The sequence below is a fragment of the Peromyscus californicus genome, unplaced genomic scaffold (genome assembly GCF_007827085.1).
Source record: "Peromyscus californicus insignis strain IS unplaced genomic scaffold, ASM782708v3 Scaffold_8__1_contigs__length_139910024, whole genome shotgun sequence".
Taxonomy (NCBI): Eukaryota; Metazoa; Chordata; class Mammalia; order Rodentia; family Cricetidae; genus Peromyscus; species Peromyscus californicus.
In genome coordinates this window covers 133709779-133726839 of record NW_026294606.1, presented here as the reverse complement: position 1 = coordinate 133726839, position 17061 = coordinate 133709779, and the positions used below count along the sequence as shown (strand labels likewise).

The 17061-nt window shown below is 43.0% G+C and overlaps 1 protein-coding gene across 12 annotated transcripts in view; it reads left to right on the top strand.

Annotated features, from left to right (window-relative positions):
• Positions 1 to 17061, top strand: part of Slc10a7 (solute carrier family 10 member 7) — a 234111-nt gene that overhangs the window by 56316 nt on the left and 160734 nt on the right. For all 12 annotated transcript variants that reach the window (XR_008215640.1, XM_052727224.1, XM_052727222.1 and 9 more), the window contains one exon: positions 16212 to 16250. Coding sequence is in view for 11 of the 12 variants with exons in the window: in XM_052727224.1 (XP_052583184.1) it covers positions 16212 to 16250 (39 nt within the window). In the remaining variant the exon portion in view is untranslated. The remainder of the gene's footprint in view (positions 1 to 16211; positions 16251 to 17061) is intronic.

The window sequence follows — 17061 nt, the reverse complement described above, 5'->3', positions numbered from 1 at the left end:
AGTGTCATATCATTCTCTTAGGTATTTTTTTTCTTTTGACAGTTGAGTGAGGACTGAACCCAGGGCCTTCTTCTTACTTGAGCTAAGTCCCCATCCCCTTCTTAGATAAGATTTAAGAAGTGGCATTGTTGTGTCAAGTGGAATATGTGACCTTTTTAAGACTGATGGAGATGTTGATACTTGCCTTACTCCTAGCAAGACTAGAAAGGGGCAAAGGTACCTCCCCCCCCACTCTTCTCTGTCACACACATAGTTCTTTTAAAATATATTGTGGAAATGTCTGTTCAATAAATGGTTTTGTTCTGCCCACCCCGTTCCTGACACTCACATTTTCAAGTGTGGTCTAGAAGGTGACGTTTAAGATAACTGCTCTGCTACTTTACCGTGACCACCCACGGCACTGGTACCCACTGGAGTTGCTGTGTTACTTTACCGTGACCACCCACGGCACTGGTACCCACTGGAGTTGCTCTGCTACGTTACCGTGACCACCCACGGCACTGGTACCCACTGGAGTTGCTGTGTTACTTTACCGTGACCACCCACGGCACTGGTACCCACTGGAGTTGCTGTGTTAATTTACCGTGACCACCCACGGCACTGGTACCCACCGGAGTTGCTGTGTTACTTTACCGTGACCACCCACGGCACTGGTACCCACCGGAGTTGCTGTGTTAATTTACCGTGACCACCCACGGCACTGATACCCACCAAAGTTGCTATATTACTTTACCGTGACCACCCACGGCACTGATACCCACTGGAGTTGCTCTGCTACGTTACCGTGACCACCCACGACACTGGTACCCACTGGAGTTGCTGAATGCTTCGTTGAGCGAGATCGCTGACCATGTTACAAGTGGAGTCACATCTGAAGGTCTTGGCATTCTGAACTTAAATAAGAACGTTGAGCCGTTAGAGTGAATCCTTCTGTGAGTTCTCTTCTCGGGCCCTTTTTTTTTTTTAAGAAAGTCACTTACAGATATAAAACATTTGACCAGAAGAAAGCCTTAGGTTGTCAGAGTTACTTATATACCGCTGTTCAGCTGGCTCTCTTTATTAAATCATCTCCTGGCAGTCCATTAGTTGTGGTGCTACAGCGATTGCATGGCCCACTAAGCTAATATACCTTCAGTCACTAACAGAAGGATACCCTTAATAAAAATTTGAAGTCAATTTAGTGCTTTGCTGCTTGCTGACTAGTGTTCTCCTTTTTAGTGTGTCTGTGTGATTTCCTTGCCATGTATTTTTGATATTCATGTATATCCTATCTACATAGTATATTAGAGTCAGATAAAGATTAATGGCCTGGGGAAGCAAGACTGTTTGGAAGCTCTTCCTTGTAATTCCAGTTCAGCCACTGTCAGAGATTATGTCCTCTTGAGCAGGGCCCTTTCCACCCTAGGCTACTGTCCAATTAGGAAATTGGAAAACTTTCTCTACTTCTTCCGTAGGGATTACTCTATTGTTTGTAGATAGATATGATGCCTTGAAGCTTGTTTTTAAACTCAGCTGTGATCTTTATAGGACATAAAATGAATCACAGTGTTGTGTCTATACAAATCAGAAAAGACCCACATTATCAGTGGTGCACTATAAAAGAGAAAGCTTGCTCAACTAACTTAAAATAATCAGTGTTTTGTTACTGAAAAGTATATTCTGTTAGTCTTTATTTGAAAAAAAGAAGACAACTTAAATTGTAGTGGTGAGTTTATGTTTTAGCAAAATTATTTATTTAGCAAAATCCAAGTTATAACCATTTGGTAATTATTGACACATTAAAGCGTCTGATGTTTTGGGGAAGTTGGAGTGGGTGTCATTGTCCTAAGATAACTGCAGGTGGTTCGATGCCATACCTTTCTCTCCTATTCACTTTGACAGCCCAGTCATAAAGACCTGAGTCTTCACCTGCTTTTTCCTGGAAGGTTATTCTAGGTCACTGGGGTGATGGCTCAGGGGGTAAAGTGCTTGAGGACCAGAGTGTAGACAGAGTTTTCCTGTTCCGACCGCCTGCTCTCAAATAACTGGCAGCCACTTCCCAAATAACTGACTCAGAGACTTAATATAAATTATAAATGCTCAGCTGGTAGCTCAGACTTGTTACTAGCTAACTCTTACACTTAATTAAGCCATATTTCTTATTTATTTCTTATTCATATTTCTTATTCTCCCACTGGCTCATGTCTTGTTATCTCATTTTCTACATGTCCTGCTTCCTCTGTGGCTGGCTGGTGTCTCCTCTGACCCACCCTTTCTCATCCCATCATTCTCAGTTTGGTTTTTCCACTTAGCTTTATCCTGTTCAGCTATTGGCCAGTCAGCTTGTTTATTAAACCAGTAGTAATGGCATCTATTCACACAGTGTACAGAGGATTATTCCACAGCACTCAAGTTCAAATCTCCCATAACGGCTGGGTACTGCAGTGTGCATCTGTGGTCCTAGTGCTTACGGTGGGGTGGGCGGTTGAAAACAGGCCCATCCTCGGAAGCTTGCCAGCCTACTATGTGCAGTGGCACACAGCCACAAGACTCCACCTCAAACCTGGTGGATGATGAGGACTGACATCTGAGATGGCTGACTTTCACATGTGTGCCGTGGTTTGCATAAATAAACCTGCACTGGTAGAAATGTGCATGTGCATGTGCACACACATAGATTTTTAAAGAAGTTATTCCAATCACTTTTTAATTTTTTTTTTATGTTTTGGTGCTCTGTACTGAGTTACAGCCCAGCCCGCTGACCATTCTTTATTATTATTTTTTAAAATAATTTTCTATTTCATCACATGCACATATGCCCTTGGTGCTTGCGTGTGTGTGTACATGCATGTGTGTGTGTGTGTCGCAGTGCACATGTGTGGGTAGAGGACAACTTGCGCAAGTTGGGGATCAAACCCGGGTCATCGGGCTTGGCAACAGCACCTTCCCCACAGAGCCAGCCCGCCAGCCCGCCAGCCCGCCAGCCTGCCAGCGCTCTTCCTTTCAGTGCCTATCCTGTCTTTTTGCTCTCCCACCTCATTGGCGTTTTAGATTGCATTAATTTATTTAAATCCTACCTCTTCTTGCAGTCGCACTTAAACTATTTGTGCTTTATCTGTGATGTGATGCTGGAGTGGAAAACACTGTAAATTCAGTGAGCACGAACCACCCTGAGCTGAAAGAGGTTTGTATACAGAGCACTTGGGGTGTGAGTGCAAGAAAGAAGGTGGTTTTCTGGGGGTCCTTTTAGAAGTGTTTATTTGTCTCTGCTGTGGTGGTTTTTGATCTCTGTGATAGAGAACAGACACTTGTGTAAGGAGCAGCAGCCGGCCGTGGATTTTACGACATTTTGTCCGATCCCTGGGTTTTTATATCGCCATCTAACGTGACCTCACAGTAATTTTATGAAGCTGGTGTTCTAGTCTCCAGTTACTAAGCTGCTAACCCATGGTAGAGTGGTTGTATCAAATGCTCCTCTTTGTACGGTGGGCCTCGGGGTTCGCTTTCCCTTCGGCGTTTTTGTTTGGGTGGCATGTGGTAGAGCACTTCTCACTGTGAAGTCTGTCCCGTTCCCTGAGCTGCCCTTGCACTCTTGTCAAAAAGCAGCTCTTGTCTGCAGGAAGGCCATTTTCCAGATCCGCTGTGCTGGGAGCCTTGGTCATCAGTCCATCGTCCTCCGGCCAGTTTCCTCTCTTGCTCAGTACGGCTTCTCAGAAAGTGTTGAAATCCGGAGGAGACCAACTTTGTTCTTGTTCTTTTTTCCTCATGAAAGTGATGCCTTGATAAATAAAGTTTATTTTTAAAATAAATTTTACTCATTAAGTCAATTTCTACTAAAAATCCTGTGTATATTTTGAGATTACAATGACTGTTTAGGTCAATGTAGAAAGATTCGACATGTTAATATTGGAAGTTTTAAGCTCTATCTCTTCAGCTGTTTTTATTTGTGAGTTGGGGTGGGTATGTGCTGCTTGTGTGTATGTGTTTGTGTCTGTGGGAATACTTATGCAAGTCTGTCTGAGTACATATGTGTACACCTGTTCAGATGCCAGAGGTCAACTTTGCATGTGATTTCTGAGGATGGCCATCTACCTTGGCTTTGGAGACAAGGTCTTGAACTGGGCCCTGAAGCTAGGCCGGCCAGCCAGTAAACCTCAGGCACCCCCCTGCCTCCCCCTTCTCCTCAGCTCTGGGATTCCACACATGTATCACCACCACACCTGACTTTCGCACAGGTCTGGGCTTGAACTCAGCTCCCCCTTGTACCTGCACCACAAGCAGTTTCCTGCCTGAGCCGTTGCCCTGAACCAGTCCCTAGTTAGGATTTACATTTTCCTTCTGCTGATGTTCTGTAGGTTTTCAAATCCAAGTTCTGTACCTGTTAACTGTTTTTTTTTTCTTTAAAGTTTATTTATTTATGTATTTTTTAAGGTATAAGTGCTCCATCTGCATGTATGTCTGCAGGCCAGAAGAGGACATCAGATCCCATTATAGATGGTTGTGAGCCACCATGTGGGTGCTGGGAATTGAACTCAGGACCTCTGGAAAAAGTCAGTGCTCTTAACCACTGAGCTGTCTCTCCAGCCCCTATTAACTGTTGTTACATTACTTATAAATACTATTTTTATTAATTTCAATTTTAAATTATTCCTTGTTGGTATATAGAAATATGTTGTTTTGTATGTAGATTTTATGTTCTACGTACATATGTTCTACGTATCATTATGTTAAAATGAAAACTGCACTTGTTTTTCTTATTTTTAAGGGGAGCTAGGGCAGTCAAATATAAATTCCTGGTTTATCTCACTCTTCCAGCCTGTGTACCTTTGTTTCTTTGTCTTGCACTATTTCACAGCTAGGACCTTCAGGCAGTCAAGGTAAAAAATCAAACCAGATTAGGAAGGAGAATTCAAAGTTTGTTATTGCATAAAGGAAATAAAGGCAGGCTTGTGTAGGAAACCACAGACTCTAAAAGTCAGGCACACAAAGGCAGACAATTGCAGGTTGGCTTTTAGAGCAAAAGTGGCAGAAGTGTTTTGCCTTCAGCATGGCTGGTCATCACACTGGAGACTTCCACACAGCAGAGGATTGGCTAGTAGCTATTTTTGCCAGTGTTTGAAGGCAGTTTAAATTTTACTCATAATTATCGGAGGCATTTAAGAGGCAAACCCAAGTTAAATTTCATATCTATTTGCAGATTAAGGGAAGTTAAGGCCATTTTCCTGGCATCGCTGCCTTCTTCTGCTCTGGGAACTTTTTTCTCTGGTCTTCACGTGGCCTCATAAGGCCAGGGTTAGTTACAAATGAACAATATAGCCTCATTCCATGGCTGTTTTTGGGACATTCTTATGAATTCTAATTTTCTAAGTTGTGTGTGTACACATGTGTATTTGCCTGTTTGTGGGCACACTTATGTATGTTTGCACATACACGTGTGTGAGGTCAGAGGCTGAAGTTGGGTGTGTCTTCCTGATGGATTTTCATTTTATTGACTGAAGCAGCGGCTCTCACTGAACCCAGAGAGTGTCAATTTATCTGGTCTAGCCAGCCACTTGCCCTGGGGGGTACTCCACCTCCTGACCAAGGGTTGGGGTTACGGGTGGGCTATCCCGCGCCTGGCTTTTATGGAGACGCTGAGGCTTGAACTCTGGCCTTCTTGCTTGTACACTGAGGACCTCATCCACTGAATCATCTCCCCAGCCTCTGGTTCTCTGAATCTTTAACCACAGATGTGTGTCTCACTCTGTCCCAGGTTGGTCTTGAACTTTCAGTTTCCTGCCTCTGCCTCCTGAGTCCTGGGAATACAGGCAAGTGCCACCACTTTGTTATATAGCTGTGAAATGACTACTTAAAAAAAATCATTGATAAGTTTGAGTGCCTTGATTGATTTTTCAAATCATAAACCAATTATGTATTCCTAAAGTAAATCCCATTGCATAATGAAGCATTTCTGCATATTGTTAGGTCCAAATAATTCAAATTTTACGTAGACTTTTGTGCCTATCTATATACAAGAGGACTATTTTCTACTGTTCTTGTGATGCTTTAGATGGCTTCAATGTCAGGCTATGTTTTGTGTTTTCTGGATGAGTTTTCACGTAATTAATATTTCTTCTTTAAATGTTACATTAGGGCCTGGTGAGATGGTCAGCAGGCAGCGGGTACTGGCTACCAAGCTTGATGACCCAAGTTCTGTTCCCGGAGCCCACAGGTGTGGAAGAAGAGAACAGAGACACACAGCTTGTCTTTTAAGCTCCATATTGCACAATGGGGTGTGTACACACATGCACACACATACATACATAAATATAAAATAGTAAAAAAAAAAACATATTACAGCCAGGTATGATGACGCATGCCTTTAATCCTCCCAGCACTTGGGAGGCAGAGGCAGGTGAATCTCTGTGAGTTTAAGGCCAGCCTGGTCTCCCGAGTGAGTTCCATACAGCCAGGGCTGCGCAGAGAAACTCTGTTTTGCAAAACCAAAAAAAAAAAGGCTATTAGAGCCAATACCGAATACTGATGTTCCTTCCTCTGAAGAATCAGTTCACTGTTTATTGCTGAGGACCTGTAATGGCAATAAGGGACCCCTCATGGAAAAAAAAAAAACAATCTCAAAAGAGTATGTCAGAAAAGGGAAGACTTTGGTGCTGAAAATGTGATTTCTAACATATAATTTGAATCTGAAACTCTCTGACCGAAGACTCGGAAGGGTGGACAGGCTCTATTTGTTTGTGACTTTGGTGGCACCTTTTTGAGGAAAGGGGCCTTGAGTGCATGGCCTGTGGTCCGTGGCAGTCCTGTGACGCTATGGAAAGCTGATTATTACTGTTGAAAAGCTGATGGGAGAGCGATTGCTGAGGGATTGATCCAGTGCTCTCTTGAGATGTGCTGAAGTCCTCAGCCCTAATGGATGGAAAAGAGCAGAGATTACAGAGCTGAGTAGCGAGAGTCTAAAACGTGTAAGAAACCCTAGATTGCTTTGACGTAGGTTGTCACTTCCGTTTTGTGGACGCCTTTCTACACAAAGTGCCAGGGGAGTTTTTGGCCAGATTTTCTCTTGGTGTGCTGAGAGCTTCGTACATGGTTGGCACTGAGTAGAGCTTCCATTAATTGATCAGAGAAATGCTTGTTGTGTGTGCACTAGGAGATACTGAACGGCCTCCTGAAAGAATGCTGGGTCATTAACTGCCAGGTTTTCTTAACTCTTTCAAGTCATTGATTTGTTTGAGGCTATTGTCCTTAACTGTGACTCCATAGGCTATTGACTTTTTGTATTTCAAGACCTGGTTTTATGGTTAGGCTTGACAAATTTGTGTTGCACGAATGAATGAGTAGAGGAATATTTTCTTTAGTCCTTTTTGGTGGAGTTTGGAAACTCATAAAATAAAGAAAAATCAAACTTCAAGAATATCAGCAAATTGGCATTATCAAAAGAGATAATGTCAAGTACTATGTCATAATTTAACCAATTTCTATTCAGCTTCATTCTAGATATTTATATGAGGTTAATATGGTATTCTAAAACAATCTTAAGGGTTTTCAGTTGAAGACTTGGTATTCTGGTTTGTACCACAGTTCATCCCTTCAGTAGTGATGATACAGTGCAGATGACTGGTCGGTGGTCCCCTTGATACTGTCTTCGGGTCATTCAACTTTTAGCCGCACATTAACTGAGCGCCACCTGATAGACAGACACACTGTTATGCTAGGCTCGCCCAAAGGATGATGAGCAAGCCTCCAAGATTCTAACATTTATCTTATGTTTTCCCCCCTTACTAAATATATAGGCAATACAAAAACCTTAAACCTTAAAAATCAAAGACCAACATAGAGGAGAAAATGTTTATAATCCTGTTGTCTCACATAGCCATAACCACTTTAATATATTGGCTTCTGCATAGTTATTAGTATTTTACAATTTAAATGTAAAAGCCATTATCTATGGCTGGCTGTTTAAACTCATGCATGAGCTAGCCCATGTGGCTATAAGAGAGAGGGCAGCAGCATGGCCTGGAGAGGACTTCTCTCTGGCTTTGCTGCTGCACCCCATGACCTTGGGAAAGACCTCTTTCCTCTCTTGAGTTTTATTTCTTGATTGTCAAGGGCTTGTCACTGAATCCAAGGACCTGGCTACTAGAATATTCTGATTTCATTGAAACTGGGATTTCAGGAGGAAGTCGCATGAATCTCCATGATAAAGGACATTTGCAAGTCTTCCCCTAGGCTGTAGTGAAATTTTATTATTGTATACCAGTTTCACTTAAAGTAACTGTTTCTCCCAGAACCAGAACCACGTCTGAACTGATGGATCTCTGAGTTAATAAATGTTTTGAGGAAAGCGTGAAAAGGATCCTTTTAGGCCGACTAGAAACAACCGCAGACTCTGCACTGTTCCCAGTGCCTGGTACTCCATGACAAAAGCATTCCATGGACTAAAGCCCCACAGCTGCTATTGGATTCTTTTTGCACCTCAAGAAAATTGATTTTGCCCTCTGTCTCTGGCGCTGTGCGTACCGTGAGAGTGGATTGGTATGCAAGGGCTGGTGCATATTAGGCACCCGAGCTCTAAAAGTGTTAAAAGGCATCTGGTTTGTCTTAGAGGGGTCAGTTTGTACATTAAACGATTTTTGTTGAACAGTTAAGATGTCCTTTTACTTTTAACATTCTGTATGAGGACTTTTTTTTTTTATGCATTTTAACAGTTATTTAAGAGTCCCTATGTGCTGAGAAAGGAATCTGAATATATGTGCCTTAAAAAAAATAAGCCTGGTACAAACAGTGTAGGCTATTCCATCAACACCATCAAAGGGCTAGGAACTGTAGTTGGAACAATATGTAAAAATACAGCTTGTGAAAGATTTCCTTTATTAACTGTCATCATCCACAGAATATATGTTCAAATAAACGTTGTGTAATAACTAAATTTGAGATGAATAGGCCCCTTAAGAAACAGCGAAGTCATTCAGAGTAGTCAGTGAGAAATGGGCTGTGAGCCTGCACCCTGCACACACTGTCCTGCTTACATGCTCTCCATGGCCTCATTGCCATTTGTCACTGTCGGCCGACTCCGTTCTCATTAAAGCACGCCAGCACAAAAGCAACTTAATTTTCTTAAGAGAAGAGGACACCTGATTCAATTTAGTGCCCAGAAACAGGAACTTGCATATTTTTTTCCATGCCTGAATTGAGAAGAATGGTTACAAACAAGAATAGCAACACTGCTCACCTCAAGATAAAGGATATCCAAAAACAATTTTTTTCCATCATGGTATCAAGAAATGGATCTGCAGAAATTAGAAAGATTTACAGTTTACTCCTGGAACAGCAATTTGATAACGAACATTTACTCTCAAGTAGGATATGTGTCAACATTTATAAAAACATGTCATTGTGTTCCTTCCAGCAGTGGCTTTTAGACCAAGAATTGCAGCATTCCAAACTGAGTCTCTAAGTTGGTGGATGCTTTGTAACCATACTAGCCTTTTCTTTTCCATGTGACAGTTTGTTAAAGAAGCTGTTTCATTCCTAAGGGCATAAAGGTAGTTTTATATAGTCTCTCAATCTCTCCCTCATCCCCAGTCCCCACCCTTAGCATGGACAGGATGGCAGCATTGAGTGAAAGACCTTTCTGTCAGGGTTAAGGAGGACGTTACTTCATCTTAGCTCATGGACTGTGTGTGTAGGATGCCTGTCTAGGTGAACAGGCAGACATCTCACCATCTTGCTTAAGAATAAACTTTGCATTCTAATTGGCTTTTCTTGAGACTGGGCATTTGGAATTTAGAACTTAGAACTCCAAATTAGAATTTAGAATTCTAGAATTAGAATTTAGAATTAGAATTTAGAACTCCAAATATCTAAAGATCATAAATCATCAGCAATGATCTATTGGGCTGGTTGTTAAAGTATGGGAATTTTGCTTTTTAGTTTTGGCCTTTTATTAACGTTTGTTTGTTTGTTTGGTGTGTGTGTTTGTGTGCGCGCACACGAAGGCACACGAGTTCACACGAGCATGCCATGGTGTGTAAGTGTGGAGGTCAGAGGACGACCTGTGGGAGTTGGTTCTCCCCTACAGTGTGGTTCCGGAGAGCAAACTCGTGTTGTCAGGATTAAAGCAAGTACGTTGACTTGCTGAACTTCCAGCCATCTCCGCATTTGGACCTTTTGTCTCTACATTCCTCCCAATCCTCACAGACCAGTAAGGTCACATTATGGACAAAGAAGGAGGACCAGAGTTTTGGAGCTGAGTAAGGCATGGGGTGGGAGTGGCTTTGGTTTTGCTGATCTACTCTTAGGTCACGGGACTGACGGAAAGGCATGGAAGGTTCCAGAGGCATTTTATAGTAGGAAGGGAGTAACCACTCCAGGAAGTCGGGGTTCGGGTGGTGAGAGACAGGCACCCATGTCATGGTAATATTTGGTGAAGAAAATACCATCCAGAGCATTTCACAGCTTCCTCAGACCTTCTGCAGTGTGGTTAAGCTTTCTGTTTTCTTCGTCTTTTCTTTTATTCATTTCATAAAAACCCAGTGATTTTTACTATCTGAGAAGAGCAAAACCCTGGCCATCCAAGAGTCTGTCAGATTAGCTGGTGACCACAGTGGAGAGTGTCAGTTGGGCAAGTGCTGGTCACACTCTGCTCTTTCTTGCTCCAGGATGCAGTAACCACAGAAGTCATGCAGAGGGAAGAACACTGGGCTTAGCAGGCCTAGGTTCCAGCCACATGCTCTCCCTTGTTACAGACTATAGGCGCCATCTTCTCAATTTCTCTTGTCTTTACGTGGCAGTAAGGAGCAGCTTTGGCTGACCACAGACAGACACCTGTCCTGCTCTTGGAAACACGCAGAGGAGTCTGGAATAACCACATCTATTCCGGAGTGTCTCAAGTTCTGCTTGCCCATCTCCTAGTAGCGTCAGGTCATAGCACCTCAGAGGCCGTGGTAGGCCTTACGTCACGCCCTCCCTCAGCTGCGGTCTGTTGGCACTCCCTTATGCCTCACCCCACCCCAAGGCCTCAGCTCCCATCCTACCTGTGGCAGCCAGAGCCTGGGCTTCTTCCAGCATGGACATGCCTGCAGCGTCAGCTCCTTTGCTTTGTCACTCTGGCATGGCCTGACCTCTGTGTCTAGAGTCTGTTTCCTTTTGGTTCAGCTAAATGTTTATAGTGCTGTGTTCCAGTCCCTCACTGAATGGTGTGATTGTAAGAACTGTAAACCTGAGGCACTCCCCCACATCCTCCCCTGACAGCTGCTCCATCCGATCTCACGGTCATGTGCTTAGCAATCTGGATTCACTCGTTGTTATTAAATAGCCCATGTTTCTTTGCACTTTGGATCACAACTTCACCCCAGCCTTCAGTCCTTTATCTAGATGGCTACTGCCAGAGTCTCTTCTTGAGTGTGGTGAGTCCAGAACAAGGGCTGACATGGCATTGAGGTGGCCTTACACTGTCACAGAACTGAAGTGTACCTTGTCCAGACTCCCGCCCTCTCCCTCTGCCCCGCCTCACTATGGTTTGTTCTAAGCAGACTCCCATCTTTGTTGCTTCTAGTCAGGAAGCAAGTGCCTGTCTCTGGGTTGGTGTACCTTCCCTGCCCAGCCACTGAGGTTAAAGGACACACTGTCACGTTTCTGAGAACTCTTACAGCATGGACCCTCTTCTGCCAAGCATGGAATATGGCTCTCAGTCAACAGCTGCCATGGGAAGGTGATGTTCATTGATTCCATGCAGTTTTTATTACTTCCGTTGTTGGCTTGCTTGTAAATGACTTCCTACCCCCAACTTGAGAGGAGGAATGAGCCTTCTCCCCAGAAGGAAGAGAGCCGGTCAAACAGTACTTCTGGGAGTTTCCATTGCTTATTCCTCTCCTCAGTCCAGTCTCCATCTAAGCTATGCAGAAGAAGGGCACCCTGGCCCAGTTTTGACATCTTTTCACACGTGCTGAGACTGTGTTTGGTGTCTGACTTGTGGGTACTCTCCACATAGGCTCTCTACCTTAGAACATCATTGGGAATTAGGACAGCCATAATCATCCTTTTAACATCATAGAAACATTTCCTTATACTGCAACCAGGAGGCAGGACACTCAGCAGTGAAAGCCAGGCGCTTCACAAATTAGCTTGTAATAAATCATTCCTATTCTCCATAGTGGTGGGTTTAGTTTCTTATTTAGTAAATGAGCAAGGGGAGGACAGAGGACGAGCACCAAGACAGGAAGGAGACTTGGGTAGGCTCCACAGTGTTCATAGAGTAGAAGGGGCCAGGCATGCGTCTGTAAGTCCAGAGTATGAAACCTGGGCAGAGCACAGCACTCCTAGGATCTGTGAGCTTTGGGCTTTCCGTAAAGTAGAACTTGACAGTATTCCATTCAGCAATGGAAATTATCGCTTCTGTGACTTCAGAGCTCTCTGTCTCCATTGTTTTCAGGCTTTAAGGAAATTTATTCTAAATTATTACAGATAGATTATGAAAAAAGTCGAATTTTACTAAGTCACTTAATAAAGGCGTGTTACATAAAAAATAATGAAACATCAGTAAAATACCTTACTAGAAGTACTGAAAGCAATATATTAGCTAAAAATACAGTGTGAGGGAAGCCAGTCACCTCAGAGCTAATAGACCACTGCAACATGTTTCTTTAGTTACCATCAATCTAACTGCCCATCAAATGTAATTACTTTAGTTACATACTTTGCAGATGGATTTGGAGTGAGTAGTGAGAATGTTGTGTAGCACACTCAGCTAACATTCCTCAGTCATTTAAATTTTTTTTTGTAACATTTATAGAAGGTATTCTGTGAATCAGGTGCTATCCTAGGCTGTAAGGGTGCAAGCAACCCTGAACGGATAAGACAAGATCATTGTCGTAATGGAGCATTCTAGAGGGGGTATGGGTTTTGATATTGTTTTAATTGTTCTATCAACTGTGTTTATTGGCTTTGTGTCACTGAGATGAACAACTTAAGAAGCAAGATGGTTTCAGAGGCTTCTGGTGGCCTGTCCCTGTCCTTTGAGCCTGTGGCAGCCAGTACACCATGGCAGACCAGGTGGCGGAGGAGACTTGTTTATCTGAAACAGAAGAGAGGATCAAGAAGGGGCTGAGGTCCCAGGAATATCTGTGGCTTTATATCCCCGGTGATCCGACATTCTCCCAGTACGCTCCACCTCCTAAAGGCTCCATCAGCTGGAGACTAAGCCTTGGCACGTGGTCCTCAGGAGCTTCAGATTCCAGCTGCAACAGTGAGCAATGAAGTGCTGTAGAGCCCAGTCTCCCCTTCAGAGCAGACTCCTTGTGGCAGCTCATAGCTCACTTCAGTTCAGGAAGCTTGTATTCTCTTTAAAGATTTTTGTTTAAAATATGTAAGGACAATAGTGGATGTGTGTGTGTGTGTGTGTGTGTGTGTGTGTGTGTGTGTGTGTGTGTGTGTGTGTGTGTGTGTGGTGGGGAGGATTGTCTAAAAGCCAGATGTTTGCTTGCCATTGTTTATCTTGGAACTTTCCAGCACAATGATATCTGCTTCAAAGGGTGGTTTTTCTGCAGCTGGTGAGCAGCCAGCAAGAGCAGAGGAGGAACTAAAGTACTAACTTTATTTTGAAATCAATCATTACATTTTGGCACAAGGAGAGTAAAGTGAACAAGAAGTGGCTTACCATCCCGCTGTCCCACAGTCCTGTCAGATATAGAAAGACAACACGGTAAAAACAGAAATTAAAAGCCAAACAGGCTTTTACTTGCTGATGGTATGAGGTATCAGATCCAGTCTCCTGGGTCTGTCAGTCCTTGGAATCTGCCCATCACAGAGTAGCTTAGTAGGAGAAGTGGACTTCTTTCTGGAATTCTGTAAATGTGTTCAGTTCATGCCTGGGATGAACTTCATCCCATCCCTTCCTTAGAAGACCCTTGCCTGCAGTGGGTCAGGGAGGCATGTGAACAGAGTCCAAGAGAGTGTGACAAGTGCCACAGTGGAGATGAGTTCAAAGTGTCCTAGTGGCAAGCATGAGTTTGTTCAGGCCACCTATGAGTGTTGTGCATATATGCTAAGTTGTGTATGGGGTGCTGGCTCACTGAAAACTTGGAAGGATGGGTCCACAAGCTGATTTGTTAAGGTCCTCCCCACTCCCTTGAAGGGGGAATTAATCATTTTAGATCAGGGAGCAAAGATGTAAGAAATAGCATGATATTATGAATTGGGGGAAATCGGGAGTTGTTTAATGAGGCAGGGAAGGAAATGGAGAGAACTGTCTTCAGAAGGCATTGTAGGGCTGTGTGAAAGGGCAGGACGGCTCTCCTTACATCAGAAAACAGTCTCCAAAACTCTTGAAACCATAATTCCCTCGTGTACTGCTGCTATAGAATTGAGCCTAAGATTGGGGTCAGTATCTAGCTTCATCTGGCCATTGGAGCACCTGGGACCCTAAGTCAACCACTTCACAAGAGTTTGTTGATTTACTGCCTAGGTGGATGGCATAGCAGAGAATCCAGATCTTCCCCACAATCAGAAAACAGTTAAGGAGGTGCTGGTGACATCTCATCGTGGCACCGATCCCCATGAAGCATGACTTAGGTTTGGATCACAAAGGCGAGCAGGAGTGACTGGGTTGGAGGGCTCCGGGTCAGCAGTAGCCGTCAGTGGTTTAACTTGGACTTGTGTGTTCTACTTGTAGTAACACATGTTCGGTAAGTGCTGGGCAGGCGTACTTGCTCCTGGTAGAAGGTTAGGGAAAGGTCTGAAGATGATTTGGAAGGAGGAGCTCTAGTGGGAAGTGCTCGTTTCTTTCTTTGAATAAGCTAAATCTATCTTAAGCATAAAATGCAGCCGGTGTGTACAGGTTTCTGTCAAGTACATCGTGCGACAGGGAAGCCAGTGTTCCCTGTTGCTCTGACCACAACCTACTGTATCCCCTTTTATTTTTCTCTGTGTGTGAAACTTTCCTGGAATTGTCCATAATGGAATTCTAGGGAGATGCCTAAAATATGTTGCTATGGTTTATAGTTGTCATTTGTAATATTTTATGTAGGGGAATCTCTTTCTCCCTCCTCATCTCTCCCACACAACACAGAGCGCCATATGCCACTGTCTCTGTCAAGAAGCAAGGGTTTCCCTGGCCTGTGGTTGTCGCCTGTGTTCCTGCCACAGAGGAGCTGGGGTCCAGTGCCATCTTTTATTGATAGGATCAGCACAGGAGAAATCTAATGAAATTATCAAAGCTTTGAATTAATTATGAAGTGGCATAAGAGAGCCAAGCTCTCTGGAGCCGGCGATCTCATTAGCCATTCACTCCCCTCGCATCCTCTTGTGGAGCAGAAGGCATTTTCAGCTACAGCCTAGCCATGTTGGACTTGAGTCAAACTTGCTAAACTGATGGCCTCTTTTCCTACATTGCGGCCGGGAATGTCCCTAACGATTAACCGACACTGCTCTGGACTTCCTGGGCGTTTGAATAGGTTTTCTCTACATGCTTTTGACTTTTGCCTAGTTTTGGTTTTCTTTTTTCTTTCTTTCTTTTTTTGCCCCTCTTCTCTCATTTTCTTTCATCAAATCAGATGTACAACTTTTCCCCATTTTGAGTAATATAAAAAGCCACCAGGACTATGTATGGCGTGTAGCTTCGTGGAACACAGGGACTGACTTGGTTGAGGGTGGATAGCCTCTGCAGTGGTCTCGGGATGCTTTGGTAAGCAGAATCGATCGTTTCTTCTTTAATTTTGGGTACCAACTGCACGTTTCCTTGCTTGTTCTAACCAAGAAATAATTAGCATGACAATAGTTCTCCTGCTCTCAACTGTCCTGTCCTTGGTGCTAAAGTATGCAACAGCAGCTGTCACCTGGTGATGACAGCTCATTGTTAGGGAACAGCTAATGTTTGCTTTACTGTTACCCACCTTAGGGATGCTCGTTGTTATGTATACATCAACTCTGGTCTTTCTAGTTCTAGCAGCAAAATCAGTAACAACCAAGCTGTGATTTACTGTCAGATGGTTCTTTTGGACCATCATACAGTTTTGAAGCCTTTCCCTGCCTGCTTCTGAGGCCCATTATTGATAACATCCTAAGCTGCAGTCATCTATCTTAGTAAACTAGAGGCCACTGGCATCTTTGGAAGCAGTGACTACCTTTCCTCTGTAGGGTCAGCTGTCTGAGGTTTTGAACAGTGGGGAAAGGGATCTTTGCTTGTCCTGTTGCCGTTCACTTTCACTGAGTGTTTCTCCTGTTTATTTTCTTCATAGGCAGCTGCAATATTTAATTCAGCATTTGGAAGTTTTTTGGTGAGTACACATGGTTTAACTTTGCCTACTTTAATTTTTCTTAAGATAAATTGTTTTGCACAAATGATTTAGTAAGAGCTGAACTTCTTTTGCTCTTTGGTTAAACATAAAAGTTTTGGGATCTTTGCACATACCCTTAGTTATTCCCTGAGGAAAATTAGTAAGTAAACACTAGTGAATAGTCTCTTGCAATATATTTTGGAGGCTTGGGTTTAATAGTCCGTTAATGGATTCAAGGAATCAGTTAAAATGCGATGTGCCCCTTTATAGAGGTTATATTGATATATTGATCCCTTAATGAGGTCTTTTAGATGATTATTATTTTGTTCATGAGACAGAGGATTTTGAAAAGGAAACATGACCCAGCTGGTCAGAAAGGGAATGCTAATTTATGGTTGACACATCCTTTATTTTCTACATTTCCCTATCAAAGAAGCTACCTACATACGATCTTGGATATGTCTGAGACATCTTTGTGGAACAATAACAAAAAAATTGATATGATTAATGGGTAAGTTGCAAGAAAATATAGTTTTAGAGATTTAAATGTAAATTATAAATAAAATGATTCAAATGCAGTTCTACCTTTGCAAGCAGAACCTCTGCTTATGAGTCTATTGTTTTAAAATAAATTATCATAATACTTGATTTGTGTTCTGAAAGAATAGAGATAGAAAAAGGTTCCTGTATTTAATAATGCTGCTTATACCTTCAAATTTACTAAATTCAGGAAAATAAATTAGAATATCTGTTTTAGGTGCAAAACACATTTATAGAGCTGTAATGTAGTGACTTACAAATGACTGGGAAT